Source organism: Mercenaria mercenaria, chromosome 1 (assembly GCF_021730395.1).
Source record: "Mercenaria mercenaria strain notata chromosome 1, MADL_Memer_1, whole genome shotgun sequence".
In the NCBI taxonomy this organism is placed as follows: Eukaryota; Metazoa; Mollusca; class Bivalvia; order Venerida; family Veneridae; genus Mercenaria; species Mercenaria mercenaria.
In genome coordinates, this window is record NC_069361.1 from 49875279 (window position 1) to 49895433 (window position 20155).

The window sequence follows — 20155 nt, forward strand, 5'->3', positions numbered from 1 at the left end:
AATGTTATCAGTTAATCCAAAATTAAGGTAAAAATTGATTTCTTATTACTTTAATCATTTCGTTTTTATCATCATAAATGTTTGATCTTTTAATCATTCTTTTAAGATAAAACAAATGTTTTGACAGTAAGATGTGACACTACAAACGGAGAAAATGGGAATTTACTGTACAAATCTACCCCTAAGCGAATATTTTTTCACTAAAATGGTGATTGTTTGCGAGTCCCTGAAAATCTGATGTGAACAATTATTTTCTTATAGTTAACTTCTAAGGTTAACATGTTTCGTTTAATTCGGAGGATTATAGGCATAAGATGTTTTAAATAAGCACCTGTATCTTAGATCGAAGTAAGAAATTGATTAGTTAAAAATATATAAGATAACCTACACTTTTTTATAGTTTCTGCGTTAAGGTTATAAATAGGGCCTCTTACAATTCACAATCATGGGGAGTGCCTCCGACCGGTATACACAGGATTAATCTAGTCAATGACATGACGGGCTAGATCGTTACGTTTATGTTTTCATTCCAGCTAGATAAACCTCCAATGTTGTTGTTTTTTATTATCTAACCGTTTGAAATAAGTGAACGAGTATGGTTAAGAAAACTGAATATTAGTCCAGATATGCACTAAGATATTATCTGACTTTTCAATGAAAATAGTAACGATCAATTTCTATATATGTTTTTCATGGAATGAAGGAAACGCTAGAAAAGTTGCATATTCCAATGCACTTTTTAAACTTTGATTTTCCAAGTAGAATATTGTTTTGTTGTCGAAAATATAAAATACACTGAAAGGGCAAAACATTGTTAATGTTTATAAACGATTGAGACAATAACAGCACAGTTTAGCTAAAAGCATCGACTCGTGCTAGTAATTAGGGTGTGCGAAAATCGTTTTCGGTCTAACCAGTAACAGTTCTACCTTAGTTTCTAACATAGCCATTATGTAAGTTAAGTATTCTGCGTTTTTGGAACGTGGCTTTCCCTGTTGGATATTCTTCCTTGTTTCTAATTGATTAGCCACCATCAACTTGCTCGTGGTAAGCACTTGCCTTAGTTTCTAACATGCCCATTATGTAAGTTAAGTAATTGACTTGGGCGTGCTTTTAAGATGAATTCTTGGTTTTGTTATTTTTATGTTTAAGTGTCAGTTTGCTCTTCAGATGGAGTTCGTCCGAATCTTTATTCGTTGGATATATTTTCCTGGATGCATTGTGTGGATAAAACTGATATTATTGTTAGCAAGTGTTGATGGACTAAAAAACGTAGAACAACAACAAGTGTTTACGAGATCAGAACTTCCTACACATTATATATTACATCATAAACTTACGTTTAAAGTCTTACAACAGCCGTTGATTTGCTCTTATAGTAACTTGACGACATGTCATAGTGATCCGCATTTACATGAAACTTATTATGAACAATGTTATAGTGACACGTGTCCAAAAGAAAAGTATTTTTGTTTAAATAATCCTAATGGAAATACAATACACTTATGTGGCCAGGCTGATACTTGGAAGAAACGTAAGTTTTCAGCTCATTAAAGTGAAATTCATTTAAATTTAAATAAATAATACGTACCTTCTCTAGATTTAATGCATTACACTGCATGCGATTGTTCAAGATGACATTCTTTAATATTAGTATTTTCTAGTCAAACATGTTTTGATCAGTACAAATGCATATTGTTTCAACCTTCACACAGCTAAATGCGATATGTTTCCTGTTTTAGGATACAGAAATATAGCGGTTCTTGACACAGTTGTATCCAACCATGTTGATGTGTATAGAATTGACTGTCCACTTGGCTATTTCCAGTCAAATAAAAGGAACACTTTTACTAAATGTGACAAAGATGAATCAATAATTATAGCTGAAAACGCCACAGATCAAAGGCGTGCTTTAGGACGATGTAATTCGAAGAAGAAATATTGCAATACTGAGGGAGTAACATTATTTGAGTTGGGTTCAGATAAAGATGCCTGTTTTGATGCGAAGTACGATCTGAATATTAGCTGTAGTGAAACAGCAGTGTTAATGCCAAGTATGCGAATGTTTAGCATTCTTTGATATTCTGAGTAATACTATATGGAATATACAAGCCGTATACATAACTTTGTTTTTGAGTTAATTGTGAGAAGTTGATATTTTTAGGGCTTGTTTTACCGAGCGGTTAAGGTCGCTGACTTCAATTAACTTTTACCTAGCCTCTGTTGGTTTGATTCCTACTCGGATCGCTGCATTAGCAAGCCATCAGACTGGTATATTGTAGATCAATGGTTCTACTAAGGTGTCCATTCGAGCCTAGAATAATGCCCGTAGAATCATCTTTGGTCTCAAAATAATATGTTTCAAATATACTTCTAATTGTGTTGGTATGACTACAAAACTAAACGGGTTTAATAAAGTATTGAATTTACACAGAAGCAAGAAGTGATAAATACCAGGTCAAACAGTTTACATAAATAAACATTTATATAATAAAAGTAATACTGTTTACAACTGATATGGAAGACGTATAATTACGAGACATATCCTAAACATAGCTTAAGTCAGGCTTGTGTAAGATCACTGTTATGACACGGAATTTCTTTCTGACAATTTATATTCCGATTTTTGCATTGCAGTATATATTGCATACTTAAGGCACATTGTATGTCATAAAACGAATCACGTACTTTTTATCACGCCAGCCAACAGTCGATATTTTGCGAAATGTTGTCATTTGTAAATATATATTTCATTTTGTTATAAATAATCGAGGCATTGTCTTTTGGGTGAATTTCAATCAATATGTCCCTACATAAATCTAATTATATGTTACATAAAAAACCAAAATACAGTTACTACAATTTAAACCAAAATGATATGAAATATAAAATAGTGGAAACTTCACAGGTCGCTCAACACGACAAAAACAAAAATGTTGCAGGCTCGGTCTGATTGAGACTATTCATGGACGGTAGTGGAAATTTGAAAGAGTAAAACCACCATCTGTATCGTTGTTGCTTAAAACCTAACCACAACCAAACAAATCAATCATTCCAAAATAAATGTAATCATATCAAATATATTATTCATTACAGATTGTGATTGCGTTCCGAAATGTCGGGCTTTTGAAGAAAGGGAGTGGAGTAAAAACTTTATTTGCAGATCTGTTGGTGAAAAGTAAGGAAAAAAGAATTTCAGACGTGTCTATAAAAATATTTCTGTTTTACAAAATTTTATATCTATTCAACGCAACTTATCTTATTTTGAAATTGAAATCTTTACAGCGAAACATGTTTACTACGAAGTGGTTTCACCTTACAGTAAATAAGTACGTGTATCATGTTGCGCGGTATCCTAAAATATAACATGAATGAAACAAAACGTGACACATACCAGTTAAAATAGTAACATAGTCCTGAATGCATGTTCAACAAAACCATTTTACGACAAGGTCAATAAATTTAAATTTAGGTTGTTTGCTTATAGTTTATTTATCCACAGTGAAACAGATCCTGAAGGTACAACGCAAGATCGTGAACGTATTACTCAGGTCACTGAATCTAATATTAAACCTACTAGTGGACACACTGTTCATCAAACAAATAAACAGGTTGACATCGGCATCAAAAGCCAGGATAAAGAACTACCTGTTGTTGATGACAAAAGACAAAATACAGGTACTACAATATTAATATCATCCGAATCAATGATTACCAAACATTTGAGAAAAGGCTTTAATGTCAATTCTTTCGTTCATAAAAGTTGCTGAGATTTACGCAATCGAAACATCTTATGATCACTTAAATTTATTTTTTTTTTATCAATTAACTTGTGTAAGTATTGTTTAAATACTATTTTTAGACTGCGGGGTGACTTACAAAGTATTTCATTGCATTTATTATTTTAGTTAATCTCTTGTTATATTGTATTAATTTGTTCTATTTATAACACTCATCTGAAACGTAGATAAAATTTAAATTTATCATCTATAAGAAGAGGTGCGGGTAGTTATACTATGTTTTAATCCTCGAAGCATAACTATCTATGCATTAGGTTTGCGTAATTTGTCGCCCTTAGGTTTTTTCTAGTTTTGTAATACCATTGTTATTGAAATACTAGTACTAGCTTTTGGTTTCCTTCTGTAATCAAACCCTTTAGCAGCTATGGGTCCTTCTGAATAATAATTGCGAACAAAAAGCAAAAACTAATCTTTACTCTTTATACTGGTGATTTGTAGTTGAGATACGCTCATATTTACTAGAAACCGGTACAATGTAAATATAATTTTTATATTGACTTTAGTTTGATATTATATATTACATTACAAATATTTGCAAATGTATCAATAACATCTGTAAATTGACCTCTCCAGAATTATACTTAATTATGTTATCGCATTTTATTTATAATAAATCGTTATAAGAAATTTTCATTTGTTTGTAATTTAATTTCAGTTTTCCCTGTTTAGTTTATTATCATATCGATTGCTTTCAGTCTTTCCTGTACAAATTGATATCATATCAATTAACTGCAGTTTTCCTTTACAATTCATTATCATATCTATTAACTGCAGTTTTTCCTGACAATTTGTTAACATAATTATCAATACCGTTTTTTTCCACTACAATTATATCGATTAATTACTATTTGTTTTCCTTTACAAGTTGTTATAATATCGATTAACTGCAATTTTTCTCGTGCACTTTGTTATCATATTGATTCATTTCAGCTTTCCCCGTAGAATTTGTTATCATATTGATTCATTTCATTTTTGCTGTCAATTTGTTATTATAATATTAATATTGATTAATTTCATTTTCCTTTACCTTTTGTTATGATGTCGATTAATAGACAACGATTCATTTCAATCTTTTTCTTTACAATTTGCCATCATGTCTATTAATTGCAGTTTTCCGGTACAATTTGTTAACATTTCAATAATTATAAGATATATTTTTTCTTAACAAAAACACGGTGAACCATTTAATAACAGTTGGATAAGGGTCTCATATCATTTCATATCTTGTGTACAAATGACTCACTGTAGATGATAAACTATTTTAAAGGCATCGGTGCCAAAACGAATTTTTTCTAGCTACCAGTAATATATTTTACATGAACACATAAGTAACATATAAATGAGATCATTTTAATATAACTTTATAAAGCATTTAACACCGTGTGTCTTAAATACTTAAAAAAAATAGAACAAAATATGGATCAGTTATTATACGACCACTAAATATTCGAAGTATTCTATATCGGCTTAGTTAGACTAGACTAGACTTAGTCCGTTTTATTGAATGTTTCAAAGAAAGAAAATATAGTAGATCTAGGAACACTCTGAACGCACTTGCATAACTTATAATTTAACAGCACACATAAAACAAATGCAATTATTTAATTTATATGATTATATGGTTAACCCAACTGTTGCTGTTTTTTCAGACATCCATGAAAGCATTCAATCAGTAATGATTATCGGACTGGTCACAATTGGGATAATAATAGGTACGTAATGTGTAGACATTGATATTGTATAGGTACCTAATTCGTTGTTACATACAGAGATACTTTAAAACGATGCACGGGTACTCTCAAGGAAAGATACAATTAACTGCAACAAATGATATAAGGTGTATCACTTACAGTTTGTAGTATGTCATGAATCTTATATTGTTATTTCCTGCACAATTTCAGCGGTTGCAGTTGTGATATCTGTCCTGGTATTTGCTACGAAGAATCGTCACATTGATTGGGGATGTAAGTTCTTTTATACGATCATGCAAAATGTAACATTTGTCTCATATTGCTTTTAAATTATACAGCTTTTTCCTGAACAGTCATTTTTTTACTCTTTACTAATAATCATGATAAGAGATTAAAAATCGAATTACTGCTGTTAAAAGTGGTATTAAAGTGACGCTGTCAATCAGTTTTTCTTAAATATTAAATAAAAAAGCCACTTGCGGGATAATGTATTTTCAAATGTTATCTTTGACACCTGCTGTAATTGGAAAGGTCTCAACACTATTCTGAATTGAATTGGAATGACTTCTAACAATGCCATCAACACAAATTCTCGAGCTGGTATACAAATAAATATTTACGAGTGTAACAGTAATAGGAATATGAATTTACGCGTGGTGCCTTGCACCTTCTGTTCCTTTGTTATTTAACACTTGTGTATTTACTGTATTGTTATTTTCACTAATTTAGTAAAGAAATGGGTTATTCAGTAGTTGAAATTCAAGATTGAAATGTTAAAATATGGACAGTTTAACATTTTGTTGCAGTACTAAACTGCATCATTCTGTGTATTTAGTGCATGTATGAGCAAATTCACTAACGTTTAAATTGAGTTAAATGTGTTGGTATAAGTACGTAATAATTTAAGAAGTATTATAAATTAACCACATGTGAGCATACTTGTGGTTTTGTTTCCTGCTTGTTTAAACACATGATACTTGCATCTGACATAATCACAAAATAGTAGCTCAAAGCTAATATAATCCATATTCAAAGTAACAGGTTTTTTTTCTCAAATATTGTTTTGCAGTTGGAAATTACAGCACTGTATCCCAAGGAGACAGTGTAGACGGTAAGAAAATTAATATAACATTTTTAAAACAATTAACATCAGAACTCTACGGAAGCATATTAGGGACATTTTGTCTTAGTTTTTATGCATAACCTCTTATGTATGACATATTATGTGTTACGTGTTATCAGTTACCTCTTACATGTTACGTATTACATCTTGGGTGTTATATCTTGTGTGTTACTTATCAAAAGTTAGATTTGCCTAGTTCTCAATAGGGAAACAAAATTGACGGACGTTAACGATTACTGCTTGTGGCACTTTACCCCTTTTGGTGACCACTAGAGCTAAAACTAGAAGAAAAAAAGCTTTAAACGACCTATGCCATGAACAGCATGATGGATCTTGATCAAACTCGGTCTGTACCACCAATATAAGGTCATTTCCAAAGTTGTTTCAAAACGCGCAATGGTCCCCTTGAAGGGTTCTATAGAGCTAAACACAGAAATACCTTTAAACATTTTTTCATGAAGTCTTTTGCTGAATTTCCATTAAACTTTGTCTGTAGTTTAAACACGGGGCATTTGATCCCTTTCTGAAGTCATTAGAGACAGAAATTCAAGCGCCTTTAAAAAACTTTTTCTGATGACCACTTGTTTATCATCATAGTATACATATGTAGGCAAGACTATATAACTAGGACAAGGTCATTAGCTCAGTTATTGTGTTTTCTTTTGGCATAGAAATAAGTTACGTTTCGCATACAATTCCATTTTTTGTCTAAAATTCTTGATATATAACTTCGAAACTTTGAACACTTGCTTACCATCATGGCCACACATTGCCATATAGTGCAAGATATATCTAGATCCACAAATACAGGTAGATTGTTTGTCTTATCTATTTTTTATCTTTTGTCAGATATTTTGAAACCATACTTCCATCAATTCTTCGAATAGTCGAGTGCACTGTCAACCGACAGCTTTTGTTTCTTGTTGTTTTATGGGAGACATAAAATTGTTCTTGTCAGTGCGTCCGTCCGAATATATGTCATGTATATCTCAAAAAGTATTTAACCTAGAGTCACCAGACCTAGGATTGTTATTAAACATGTTACTTTGTACTTCTGGTGTTGTGGTTTGAGTTTATAAAGCCAGAGCATGGCTATGACTTAAACAAATATACATTCATTGTAAAAGGAAGTCGGGGTTTTGCTGTTCCTAAAAATAGAAAATGGCTTAAACTGTCCCAAATGGGCATATGCAGTATTATGTATTTCATTAATGCCCAAAATTAGACTCGATAAAACCCATTTCTTATTTCCTAGTGATTCACTTCAGTTTGTTGTCTTGCAGGATAATATATTTCATTACTGCCCATAAACAGGCTTAATAAACCCATTTCTTATTTTCTGTTTTTTTTTTGTTTGTTTTTTTTCTCTGTTTGTTATCTTGCTGCATTATATATTTCATTACAGATCTTGTGCGTCGTCTTTTGTTAATTGCGCAGTTAGTAATCTCTGATCTAACTTATGTCTGTAACTGAGCACTATATTTATACAAACTGTATACTTTATCTATTATAAAGTACGATAGCCACAATAGAGAGTATATAAGTCCTTAGACATAAGATGAAATACCTAATTCCTAATGCCTTTGACATAAGATGACATACCTAATGCCTTAGACATAAGATGTAAAATGAAATACCTAATGCAAAATTATGTACATTTTATATATGCAAGAGCTGATAAATAAGACTTAAATAGTAGGAATTCGCAGTTCGCGCTGCACAAATGACTGAAGTTTTCTTCCAGCGTATTTACAACTTCACCAGTATTAAAAGCTATTTAACACCTTACACCAACGTTTAAAAACAAAACATTTATCACTTCGGCAGTTTAGTGTCCCTTTTTTAGCTAAGAATTTCGATGAAAATATACTTAAAGCGTACGTGCGATTTTTGCTACAAATCAATGTTCTGCGTAAACCCAAGTTAAATTTACATAAAACTTCCCTGAGGCAAAGCAATTGGTTCAAACGTCATAGAAGTGTTCCCTAACAAAATCTGTATCATATCCAATAGTTACAGTATCTTTATTTTCACAGATGCAAAGAAAACTGATATGATGAAATGAAAGATATTTTCATTATGTAAATAAGTGATTAAATCAAGATTTTCTTCAACAAGTGTTAATAGCTCTCTATATAGCATCTCTACAAAATACATTAGACCATGCGGAATGTAGATTCAAGTAAACAGAGCTATTGTGAAAGAAAACTTTATACATTCCACATATCAGTAAATGATTCAGTTCATGTTTCCCGCTTCACCTCTACCTTACGTGTATAATCTAAGAGATAATAAATAATAAGTAACGCATAATACATCAAACATAAGAGGTAATGCATAAAAACTAAGACAATATGTCCCTAATAGGCTTCCGTAGAACTCAGCTGATGTGCATATTTATGTCAGTCAATGAATGCATTATTGTTAAATTCGATCCTGTATACAGATGCTAATATATTTGGGATATGACCATATTTTTTGGATATTATTTGAGATATGACAATATATTTTGGTTGTTTATTTCTCCATAAGATATTTCTATTAAATAATATAATTAATCATAAGGAAAAATACTTATATCTTCTATTGTTAATATATTTGACTGTTGAAATATAGTATAAATGTAAAGTAATACCTTTATTTTCAATTTGTTATAATAAAAACATTGTATATTTTACAGTCGGAAGGCACTCCGTGTCTTCAAATTATTCGCAGTTAACTGCATATGAATACTTTGGAAAATTCTATAGGAAATGTTTTTCAATGTTGTGTCATAAAATAAAGAGGTACCAATCTTTAATTAAGAATACGTATGATATACATATATACTTTAATTATTTAAAAAATTAATGTAGTTTACCATATACAAAAGACAAAGGAAAGCAAACGCATTTAATCACGTTTCTTTTTATGTAGATCGGTCAATACAATTGGCTGCAGAAGATGCAGGAAATACAAATAAAGATACTAAAGGTGAGTAGAATATCATACACTTCTCGAAGACGTGTGTGTGTAGAGGCGGATTTTTATATGTCTATCGTTGTTTATCTAAAGTTTGTTTGCATGCGTGTTTTAAGAAAACAGGCTTTGCGAACAGGTCTTTAAGTGTTATAGCCAACATTGCAGTATTAACAAACACCGTATATGCGAGTCATAAAATACAACGCGTCTAGTGCTCATTCGGTAATGAATATTTCTATATTGCAATGAAATAGGTTTTTTTTTTTGTTTATAAGTATGTTCGCTTACAACAGTTTGAGTAGGTAAATGTGTAATGCAAGCGTTTTATTTTTGCTTTATCGTTTTTTATCAAATATGTCATTACAGAATCAGGTCAAGTAAACAAAATCAGTAGTACCAAAATTAAGAAGACAACATATCATGTACATACGAATAACGCTACCCTCAACTTTAATCAAGAACACCAAGGAAAACGGAATTTAGAAATACAGAATGTATCTAAATCCATAGATGTAGAAGCTTGTTTAGAGAACGTATCTACAAACCAACCTTCCCCATTACCACCCCAAATGCAGAATCTGAAGGTATGTTCAACCATTGTCGCAGCTTTGCTTTGATTTGATGGAGTTTCTACGTCATTTATTCTTTGCATTCGTGTTTTAATGACAACAGGCCAGGTTTTCAGAACCAAGACTAATTCTAATAATCTGTATGGCTTGTTTCAGTGGACTACATCATGCCTCATATCTTTTAAAGTTAAAGTTGTTTGACAAACATTACATTTATATTCAATGATTGTTCAGTCGTAAAAGCCACGAACCCGATGCCGCCACATCTACCGCATGGTGCTATGCTAAAATCTTGCTACCGTGAAAAAGCGATACATGTACGTGTGTTTCAGTTTGCACTTGAATGTTGTTGTTAGTAAAGAAAATTATCTATATGTACCATTTCTACCTTTATAGGTCCTGGAACTCGAAATGTCTCAGCCTGACAGTGGAATACACACAACAGATCAAACATATGAAAAAACAGAGCAGTGATATGAGCCATAAACAGCTTTGCGTAGATGAGAGTATCAAGGAAAATATGTTATGGGCTTAATAATAATTGTCGCATATAACTGCTGAAGAGACGGTTTTTATGAGAAATAATTAAATATAGCTGTCATTGAGACTAGCCAACGGTGCATTTAATTACCGAAAAGTTTGCCAGTTATTAAAATTCACCCCCTTGGTTGGATGAATACAGCTGTAATTTCTAAATTGTATTTGTCTATACTTCAAGATATCTACACAAGTTAATAGGCAATTCTTTTCACACACCAATGAAACATCTGAGAACTTTTCTACTGTTCCATTCCGAAAATTGTTCAGTTGTATAAAAGATTGTGCTTGTTGAGTTTTTGCTTCTACGATACGAATTCACAGGATAAGACATTGGGTCGTCATCAGCATTCACTTTCGTGTAATTTGGAATTCACATTCAAGCTCGTTTACGAAACAATATATATAAATTATAACTGAGATACTGATATTCCTATTTCACAACGGATATCTCGTATAACTAGAAATTTGTGTGTTTATTGTGTCGTTTCTCAGTGTGATATAAACATTTTCCAATGAACTATGTGTTCTTAAGAACGAGCTACTTCAAAAAGTTTATTGATGTAGGCTTAGTTATTTGTCTTTAATAAAATTTAAGGTGCTACATATATGAAATATTAGAAATCAATGAGTAGGACATTAATGAAACATTGATTCTATTTTGGGCTGCATTTGATTTTGTATACAAATACGCATACTTTACTGCTAAAAATTGGCAAGAATTGAAGTAAAACAATTGAGTCCAGTTGTTCTGAAGCCGTACATAATTTACTACTGTAATACAAAGGGAGACGAATCAATGAAATAAACAAGGTGTTCACTTTAAAATTATCCGATATGAGTTCTTCTTCTTTAAATACTTTACTTCATAATATTAAAACTGCACCAGTCCAAACATAAAATTCCATTAAAAGTAATACTGTTAACATATCATACCCTATCCACGACCACGGTCGTGAACTGAAATATTTCACGTAGCCCGTAACAATTGTCCATTACTCGCGCAGTACGCGAGTTTGACTATAGGTATAATACATATTAAAAATCGCTAGTTCATCTTTAGATATGTCATTAATTTACTTCTCACAGAGAGATTCCACGTAATTAATATTCGTTCGAGACAAACGGCATGAACAACCCTATGACGCTTCCGGTAATCCACTTGCCACTTACCGTATACGGCCACATGTATGCAAAGCAAAAACAAAAATTTACGTGATGATCTGAGCAATGCTATGTTTTCTTAGAATGGTGGTCGTTGCATTTAGAACTTATCGTCTACAGATGTTATCATTTTATAGTAAATATACTTTAACTGTTCATGATATCAGTCATATTATAAGTTGAATAAGACAGCTTCAATAGCATTAATGGTAAAATTTGCTTACGGTTAAAGAAACTGGAGTCCACTTGAGTTCAAGATGTTAAATGATACAAAAACAGAAGACAGATTTCATTGGTGTGATTACATTTTGATGCCTGAGTCTGTAGGTCTAAACTGAATTAATTAATTCGACCAGAGATTCTATTTATTTTAAAGCAGATATGATTATAGTAGTAGACTATAACCAAAATAGAGAGTAGATATTCCACCACCCATATCTGGCAATATTCTTACACTGAAGCGGTCCCAGTATTCAAGCACTTAAGTTCGCCGTGTTCATTACTTCTAAAAGTAACATCTCTTAAAAAGTACATGAGTATCTGGACTCTGAAGTTAAGAAGCTAGCGATAAAATCATCTCAGCATGGGTAATTTTCATTCCCCAATCACACATTTGAAAGACGAGTTGTTCAGAGAATAGGATCGGCAAATTAAACATGAATCGCTACCGATCCTATTCTGTTGTTCAATTCGCATGAACACCGAAAAAAATCATTTCATTTCTTAATTGATATTCAAAAAAATATCTGCTTCTGAACATCGCTTTGAACGTTAAAACATGAAGGTAATGTTGACTCTAGATCGATACGATAACGTGAGTTTCACATTTCAGACACGTAACACTGTTGATGTTTGATTTATTTGAATAGAATATAATTGTATAAATTTTCGGGTTTTTGTCGTGCAAGTATATTACAATATGTTACTGTTCTTAGATGTAGACAGGGATGTCAGCTCCAAGCGTGACTGTTTTGGCTGTAACGAGACTTTCAAAAAGGTGATTACCCGAGAGCCGGATTCTGCCATCTGTATCTATAACCTGTGGTAGATTATTTTACCTTATTTTAAAGATTATAGAAAAAAATATAGCAAAACGGAACTCTTTCTTTCCAGCAGTCTTTCTTATTAAAGCAAGCGTGTGATTTTAATGTCCGTAAACGAAAATGACGTCATGAAGTTACAAAGATGAATAGCAAGCAAGTTCTAGTTTAGGTCTCGGTACTGTTTTATCCATAAAATAACTTCCTTTTAATGGAGGAGTATGCTATGAGGAAAAGAGAGCACATATAGATGTATTTGTTTTTATCCATTTGATCAAAATGTAATCAATGCAAAATCTTAAGTTGTCACTAAAAGCACGAGAGTCATTTGGCATTGGCGTTTCCAGATGGGTTTTGTCGGCATGGATCAAATCACAAGAGTGCAAATAACAAAATAGCTTTCAAATCTGGACTGTATATTCAGAAGAGATTTTAATATCTTTGACAGAGGCATATGGAAAAAACGAGGTAAGGCATTATTAGACAAATCAAGATAAAAATGATGATTATACATTTCGAAAAGGGACATAATCTAATTGTAATATTTGGTATGTCTAAAAACGGCCTATAACTCAAGAAAAACGAACGGCTGGACTTAAAATTCCCCACACTATGCTTATCTCCACTTTATGTTGTTGATTTATGCCATGTTGAATTTAAATTTGATGGGAACTATAGAGGTTGAGTGCATTTAGTAAAATTAGGACACACGGACGGAATGACGGATACACAATTCAAACACTATATGCCTCCCATGTCTTACGACTGATGACCTATACGTCAATAACAAAACTTGGAGGAGACGGTAGTTCTGATCACCAATATTTGTCTTTGTAAGTTCTGGGAAAATGAGCCCATCGGGAGGGAAAATTACAACGTAGCGACTAAAAAGGAGGAAATCTTCGTCGTAATACAAAAAGTATCTTTCATAAATATGTTACACACTTTCAAGAACGAAATGACTTGAACATTGTTTGCAAACAATGCATTTTTGAGTTTAATTCGAATGAATTTAATGTAGATCGATTCCCGATTTATAGGCGAGGTACACATTTTATAGGGGCACGTAAAAACCTGGGCTGCCGTTTGTCAATAATGCCACAGGACACGAACATGCGCGGCCAGACCAAGATACGAACTGTGTGCCCCTGACATTGTTCTGGTGTTCTATCTATAGAGCTACAAAGCCGCTTTAACTTTTTCTTTTTCTTTCTATAATGCAGTTCCATACCTTGACCCGAACATCAATCAAATTATTTAAATGATAATGGAAAAGATCATTCATGTCACAAGAAAACATATTTCAATGACAGTGAATGTAAATATGCCTTCCGGAACAAAACCTTAAAATGCGAAACGAACGACATATCAATATCCGGCTAACTTATTATTGCAAGATTCGTAGATTTCCCGATCACATTCATCTCAATACTCCTATAAACTACTTCAGCTAATTCGTACACACAGGTAGTAAAGGAAGAGACTCGAGTACACGATAAATTCTAAAAACAAGGATGAATATCCAACAGGGAGAGCCACGTTCTAAAAACGAAGCCTCCCCAAACGTAAACCAAGCACATGGACGCGCACACGACCAGCACACACACACACACACACACACACACACACACACACACACACAAAGGGAACACACAATGACAAAACAAACACAGAAACACAGTGGGGCACTGCCATGGAACGGTCAGTGGCAAAACCACTACTGGGGGGCTTAAACCAGTTTATGGTGCACCTTACCCCACTCTTACCCACCATGTTCCAAAGTCACAGAACAGATTAAATAAAAGTTATCCCCGCCATGCAAAGTTTTATGAAAAGATATCCCGGATTTCGAGCATTTTCTAAAGATCTGGGTGCGCTTCTACATGTATCTTTTAGTATTTCATTTCTTAATTTATCAAGATACAGTAAATGCCAATTTCTTTTCCTGCCATCACGCACTAAAATCGGTCCTTGCTATAAAATAAAAAGTACGCAAGAAATGATTTAACGGCAGCATCAAACTTTCCTTTCTTCTCAAACATATATGCCTCATTAAAGACCAATCCCGACTGGAAGCGGACTCGAGAGTGGTTACAATAAGCTTGAAGCTTTCATCACAACACAATCGAGCTAAAACAAATTAGTATAAACTAAATTATTTAACCTGCTGTTTACATCAAAAATGTCCTTTCCTACAGGTGAGTGTGTGTTTGTGTGTGTGTGGGTGGGGGGGGGGGGGGGGGGGCTCCGTGGCAGAGTGGTTAAGGTCGCTGACTTCAAGTCACTTGCCCCTTATCGATGTGGGTTCGAGCCTCACTCGGAGCATTGAATTCTTCATGTATTGAAGCCATCCAGCTGGCTTACGGAAGGTCGGTGGTTCTACCCAGGTGCCCGCTCGTGATGTAATAATGCACGGAGGGGCACCTGGGATCTTCCTCCACCATCAAAGCTAGAATGTTGCCATATTACCTATAATTGTGTCGGTTCGACGTTAAACCAAACAAAATAAATAAATAAATTCCCACAAGGGGTCCTGTAAGAAAGAAGTTTCTGTAAGAAAACTGAGGGTGCATGATGTTTCTTTACGTGTATTAATATAACCGCTAATCCTGTAGTAACATGCGGTCTACCTATTGCACGACATCTTATCTCGATCGCTCGACATCTTATCTCGATCGCACGACATCTTACCTTGTGCGCACGACATCTTATCTCGATCGCTCGACATCTTATCTCGAGAGCACGACTTCTTATCTCTAGCGCTCGACATATTATCTCGTGCGTACGACATCATATCTCGAGCGCTCGACATATTACCTCGTGCGTACAACATCTTATCTCGAGCGCACGACATCTTATCTTGAGCGCACGACATCTTACTAGTATCTCAAGCGCATGACATCATATCTTAAAATATTATGGCCTTTGTGTGTATTTAGGTCATCAGTAAAAGATAGCGACTAGTAGATAATTAGGGTCCCACCTATTCAGATGTTATTTAAACTTCCCACAAGTACAAGTTTATCAACATCATTTGGGAGAGCAGTGCACATAATTGGTCATCTTCAAAATTAAACGAACATAATCAATGATGCTTACTGCATGTTAGAATAGCAACAAATCGCAGTTCGACTGATAGTGTAAATTCGCGCATTGTCAGAAAAGTTATAAAATTGCATGCATGAATTAAGGAGAAACGGGGAAATTCTTTGATATATGGGCGAAGCCTACATACTAAACCTTCTTTGTCAATGACTTAAATATATTCCTTTGCGTCATCACTGAATTTTGTCATCGTTTGCCTGAGGTCAGATGTCGTGCGCACGAGATAAGATATCGAGCGCTCGAAATAAAATCTCAAGAGCTCGAGGTAAGATGTCATGCGCACGAGAAAAGATGCCGAGCGCACGAGAAAATATGTCGAGCGTTCGAGATAAGATGTCAAGCGCTCGAGATAAGATGTCGTGCGCTCGAGAAAAGATGTTTTGTGTATTTAAATTACAACCCTGCAAACACGTGAAACGGTTATAAGTATAATCGAAACAAAAGTAAAAACGGTAGCAGTCGTATGTTTTTACTGATGATCTGATCAGATAAGATGTCGTGCGCTCGAGATAAGTTGTCGTGCTCACAAGATATGATGTCGTGCTCACGAGATAATATGACGATCGCTCGAGATAAGATGTCGAGCGCTGGAGATAAGATATCGAGCGCTTTAGATAAGATGTCGTGCGCAGAGATAAGGATGTCGATCGCTCGAGATAAGATGTCGAGCGCTCGAGATAAGATGTCTTGCACACGAGATAAGATGTCGTGCGCAAGAGATAAGATGTCGTGCTCAAGAGATAAGATGTCTGTCGTGCGCTCGAGATAAGATGTCGTGCGCACGAGATAAGATGTCGATCGCTCAAGATAAGATGTTGAGCGCTCGAGATAATATGTCATGCGCATGTGATAAGACATCGTTTGCCTGAGGTCAGATGTCGTGCGCACGAGATAAGATATCGAGCGCTCGAAATAAGATGTCGAGAGGTCGAGGTAAGATGTCATGCGCACTAGAAAAGATGCCGAGCGCACGAGAAAATATGTCGAGCGTTCGAGATAAGATGTCAAGCGCTCGAGATAAGATGTCGTGCGCTCGAGATAAGATGTTTTGGGCATGAGATAAGATGTCGATCGCATATAAGATGTCGAGCGCTAGTGATAAGATGTCGTGCGCACGTAATAAGGCATCGTTTGCATGACATAAGTTGTTGTGCGCACGAGATAAGATATCGTGCGCTCGAAATAAGATGTCGAGAGTTCGAGATAAGATGTCGAGAGCTCGAGATAAGATGTCGTGCGCACGAGATAAGATACCGAGCGCACGAGAAAAGATGTCGAGTGCTCAATATAAGATGACGTGCGCACGAGATGAGATGTCGTGCGCACGAGATAATTTAATCTTTAAAAAAAATAAATGCATGTCCTAAACATACCTGAATACAATCCAAAGTGTTTCTACATCACACAAAAATCCTTGGCACCCGTAACTGGATAATATGAGCATTTATTTGCTGAAAAAGTAGGTTATAGGAAATATTAAACTTTTTTGTCGGCGCCTTAGATCTACATACAATACAATAAAATCATCGTTGATCATTGGTAGTATACAGCTGTAATTATAATAGTTAGAAGGCCCTTGGCCTATATGACAGCTTCGCAGGTCCGTCAAGTATTCTTGATTGTAATGGTTAAAAAAACAATGGTAGATTCTATAATTACTTTGGCAGAATTAAGGACTGATTATAACATTTGTTCAGTGTATTAAAGACAAATGTTATTCATTTTATTAAATACTCTAGTACCCGTACTATGTTTACATGTATTCATTTATTCGAGTTCAATAACGTCAGTACTAACACGACACGAATTGTTTATTGAATTATTATTAATTAGCATCGAAAGTAATTTTGTCAAACTACATTTCATCTCTATATTATGACCTTTGATCCTTCGTGGCCTTGACAATGCCGTTTGGCAGAGGCAATTATTTCAACAAAGTAATAAGACTATAAATCATAATAACCAATATTATACTCCGTGTCACACATTTGCGTGCTTTATTTAGGACTGGTTATAACATTTGTTCAGTGTATTAAAGTTAAATGTTATTCATGTTAAATGCTCTAGTACCCGTACTATGTTTACATGTATTCATTTATTCGAGTTCAATAACGTCAGTACTAACACGACACGAATCGTTTATTGAATTACTATTAATTATGCATCAAAGGTAATTTTGCCAAACCAGATTTTATCTGTATCTTTTATTCCCTTTGATCCTTTGAGGCATTGACAACGTAATATGCCCTTTCGCAGAGGCAAATATTTTAACAAAGTAATAAGACTATAAATCATAATAACGGGTTGTAAAGGAGAATATAAAATAATTTAGTAAGCTTACATATATCAGTACTTAAAGAAATATATATACGTAAGAAAGGCTGTCTGTTAAGAATCGTCCAAACAATTTAATCTCGCTGTTGGCAGCATTTAAAACTTCAGATAAAAATATGCGGCTGCAATTTAAACATATTATACTATTTTGTAATGAACAATGACATCTAAATCGCACCCGTATCCGCATTAGACTAAAAATTAAACATATCATTTTTTCTTCATTGTTAACCTCCAAACTAAGTTTTTTTTTCGCACAAATAGGGATGTCGATCTATATATATATATATATATAATATTTACTGCACCTAAGAGTAATAATAATCAGCTAGCTTATGAACTGAAAGTTACAGTTTTAAGTTAATATTCTCTTTCTCTGTAACGATAAGGAATGATAATTAACCACTCTACTATTGTTTAGAAAGCAGAGTTATACAATATACTTAAAATGTTTGTGTTTCTTTATGTCAACAGTTGTTATATTTTGTAAAATTTGTTTCAAATGTATGCGAGTTTTTTGCAATAATTATAATGTACCTTACTTAGGATAATTTTAATGTAGCTCTAGCAGAATATGATTACAAAGAACTTACAATTAGCGATATATCGCAGCCATGAATAAGAAGTAATTATAAACTTTATCTGAAAGTCGCACATGCTATGGGCTATAATGGAAATGAACATTCATATTTTTTCGAGGTGTTCTTTCATATATCTTACCCCCAGTTATTTACGCTTTTGAATGTTAGACGGACCTAAGTCTGTTGTTTAAACGTCGAAGCAAAACATAAGTCATAACTTTCAGCGAGTGGATGCTGTATCCTTTTTCTACGTGACATGATTAGTGTTAACAATTCAGGTTTTCTTTGCAGTAAATAGTAGTAATGGTATCTCTCTATCTCTCTCGATATAATAGTAAATCCCTTAAATTATCATTCTCTCAGAAGCTGTGATTTTCTGCATTTTGCTTCGTCCTATGCAAATATAATATCAACGAAATCGAATACTTTCTCAAATCCTTATTTTCTTATAACATTTTTAAAATTTTGTGAACTTCAATGTATCTAGAGTATTTCTCTTGTTGTCGTAAGATTCAAATTTTCTATAAATCATAAGTTCCATCACACTGTCAAATCAGAAATGATTTTTTTAAATGAAGAGATTAAAAACAAGTGCTCTTAATGTTACATAATATTATAAACTATTCAACAATTATCATTCAATATTACTGCTATACTAAATGAATTGTATCTCTATGTATCTATATCGCAATGAGATTTTTTTCAATGAATTAAGTTATCGATAAATTGTTAAGAGTATGAAATAAATGGTAATAGCTGTTGATGTCATACTGCACCTACCCGTGAAAATAATTGCTTTTCCAATTTTACTTGTGGAAAGCATGTATAATAACCAGGGATGGAATTTTCGTACATTATCTTTAAAATCCAGTTGAATTATATCTGAGAAGTGTTAATTAATGCTGACTGAGATATTCCCGACAGTTTATTAAATTGAATAACCATGTTTCAATTTCCATATTAAAGAAATAAGTGCGTAAATGGTTACACAACGTCAAATTAAGCTCTTGAACATATGTTCTTAAAACAAGCATGATAAATGTCCACCGCAGTCAGACTAGCAGTATAGTATTGGGTCACATCAATCGCTTCCTTCCTTTCGGTCAATTAATTATTACATTCCTCTTAAATAAACACATAAAAAACTTAGAACCATACAACATTTAATAAGCTCAGTATTCAATCTCATATCAACTGCCTAAAATGTATGTTTTAACAAATAGTACTGCAGGAACAGGCGCAAATGTAAA

At 33.6% G+C, this 20155-nt stretch overlaps 1 protein-coding gene across 1 annotated transcript; it reads left to right on the forward strand.

Annotated features, from left to right (window-relative positions):
• The first annotated feature begins 1029 nt into the window (after window positions 1-1029).
• LOC123538500 (uncharacterized) lies at window positions 1030-11512 on the forward strand. The gene is made up of 11 exons (XM_053547136.1): window positions 1030-1047; window positions 1171-1534; window positions 1743-2054; window positions 3097-3178; window positions 3488-3678; window positions 5450-5512; window positions 5702-5764; window positions 6561-6602; window positions 9531-9587; window positions 9942-10159; window positions 10541-11512. The coding sequence occupies exons 2-11, from the start codon at window positions 1171-1173 to the stop codon at window positions 10616-10618; spliced, it is 1470 nt and encodes a 489-aa protein (XP_053403111.1). The 5' UTR covers window positions 1030-1047; the 3' UTR covers window positions 10619-11512.
• The last annotated feature ends 8643 nt before the right edge of the window (window positions 11513-20155 follow it).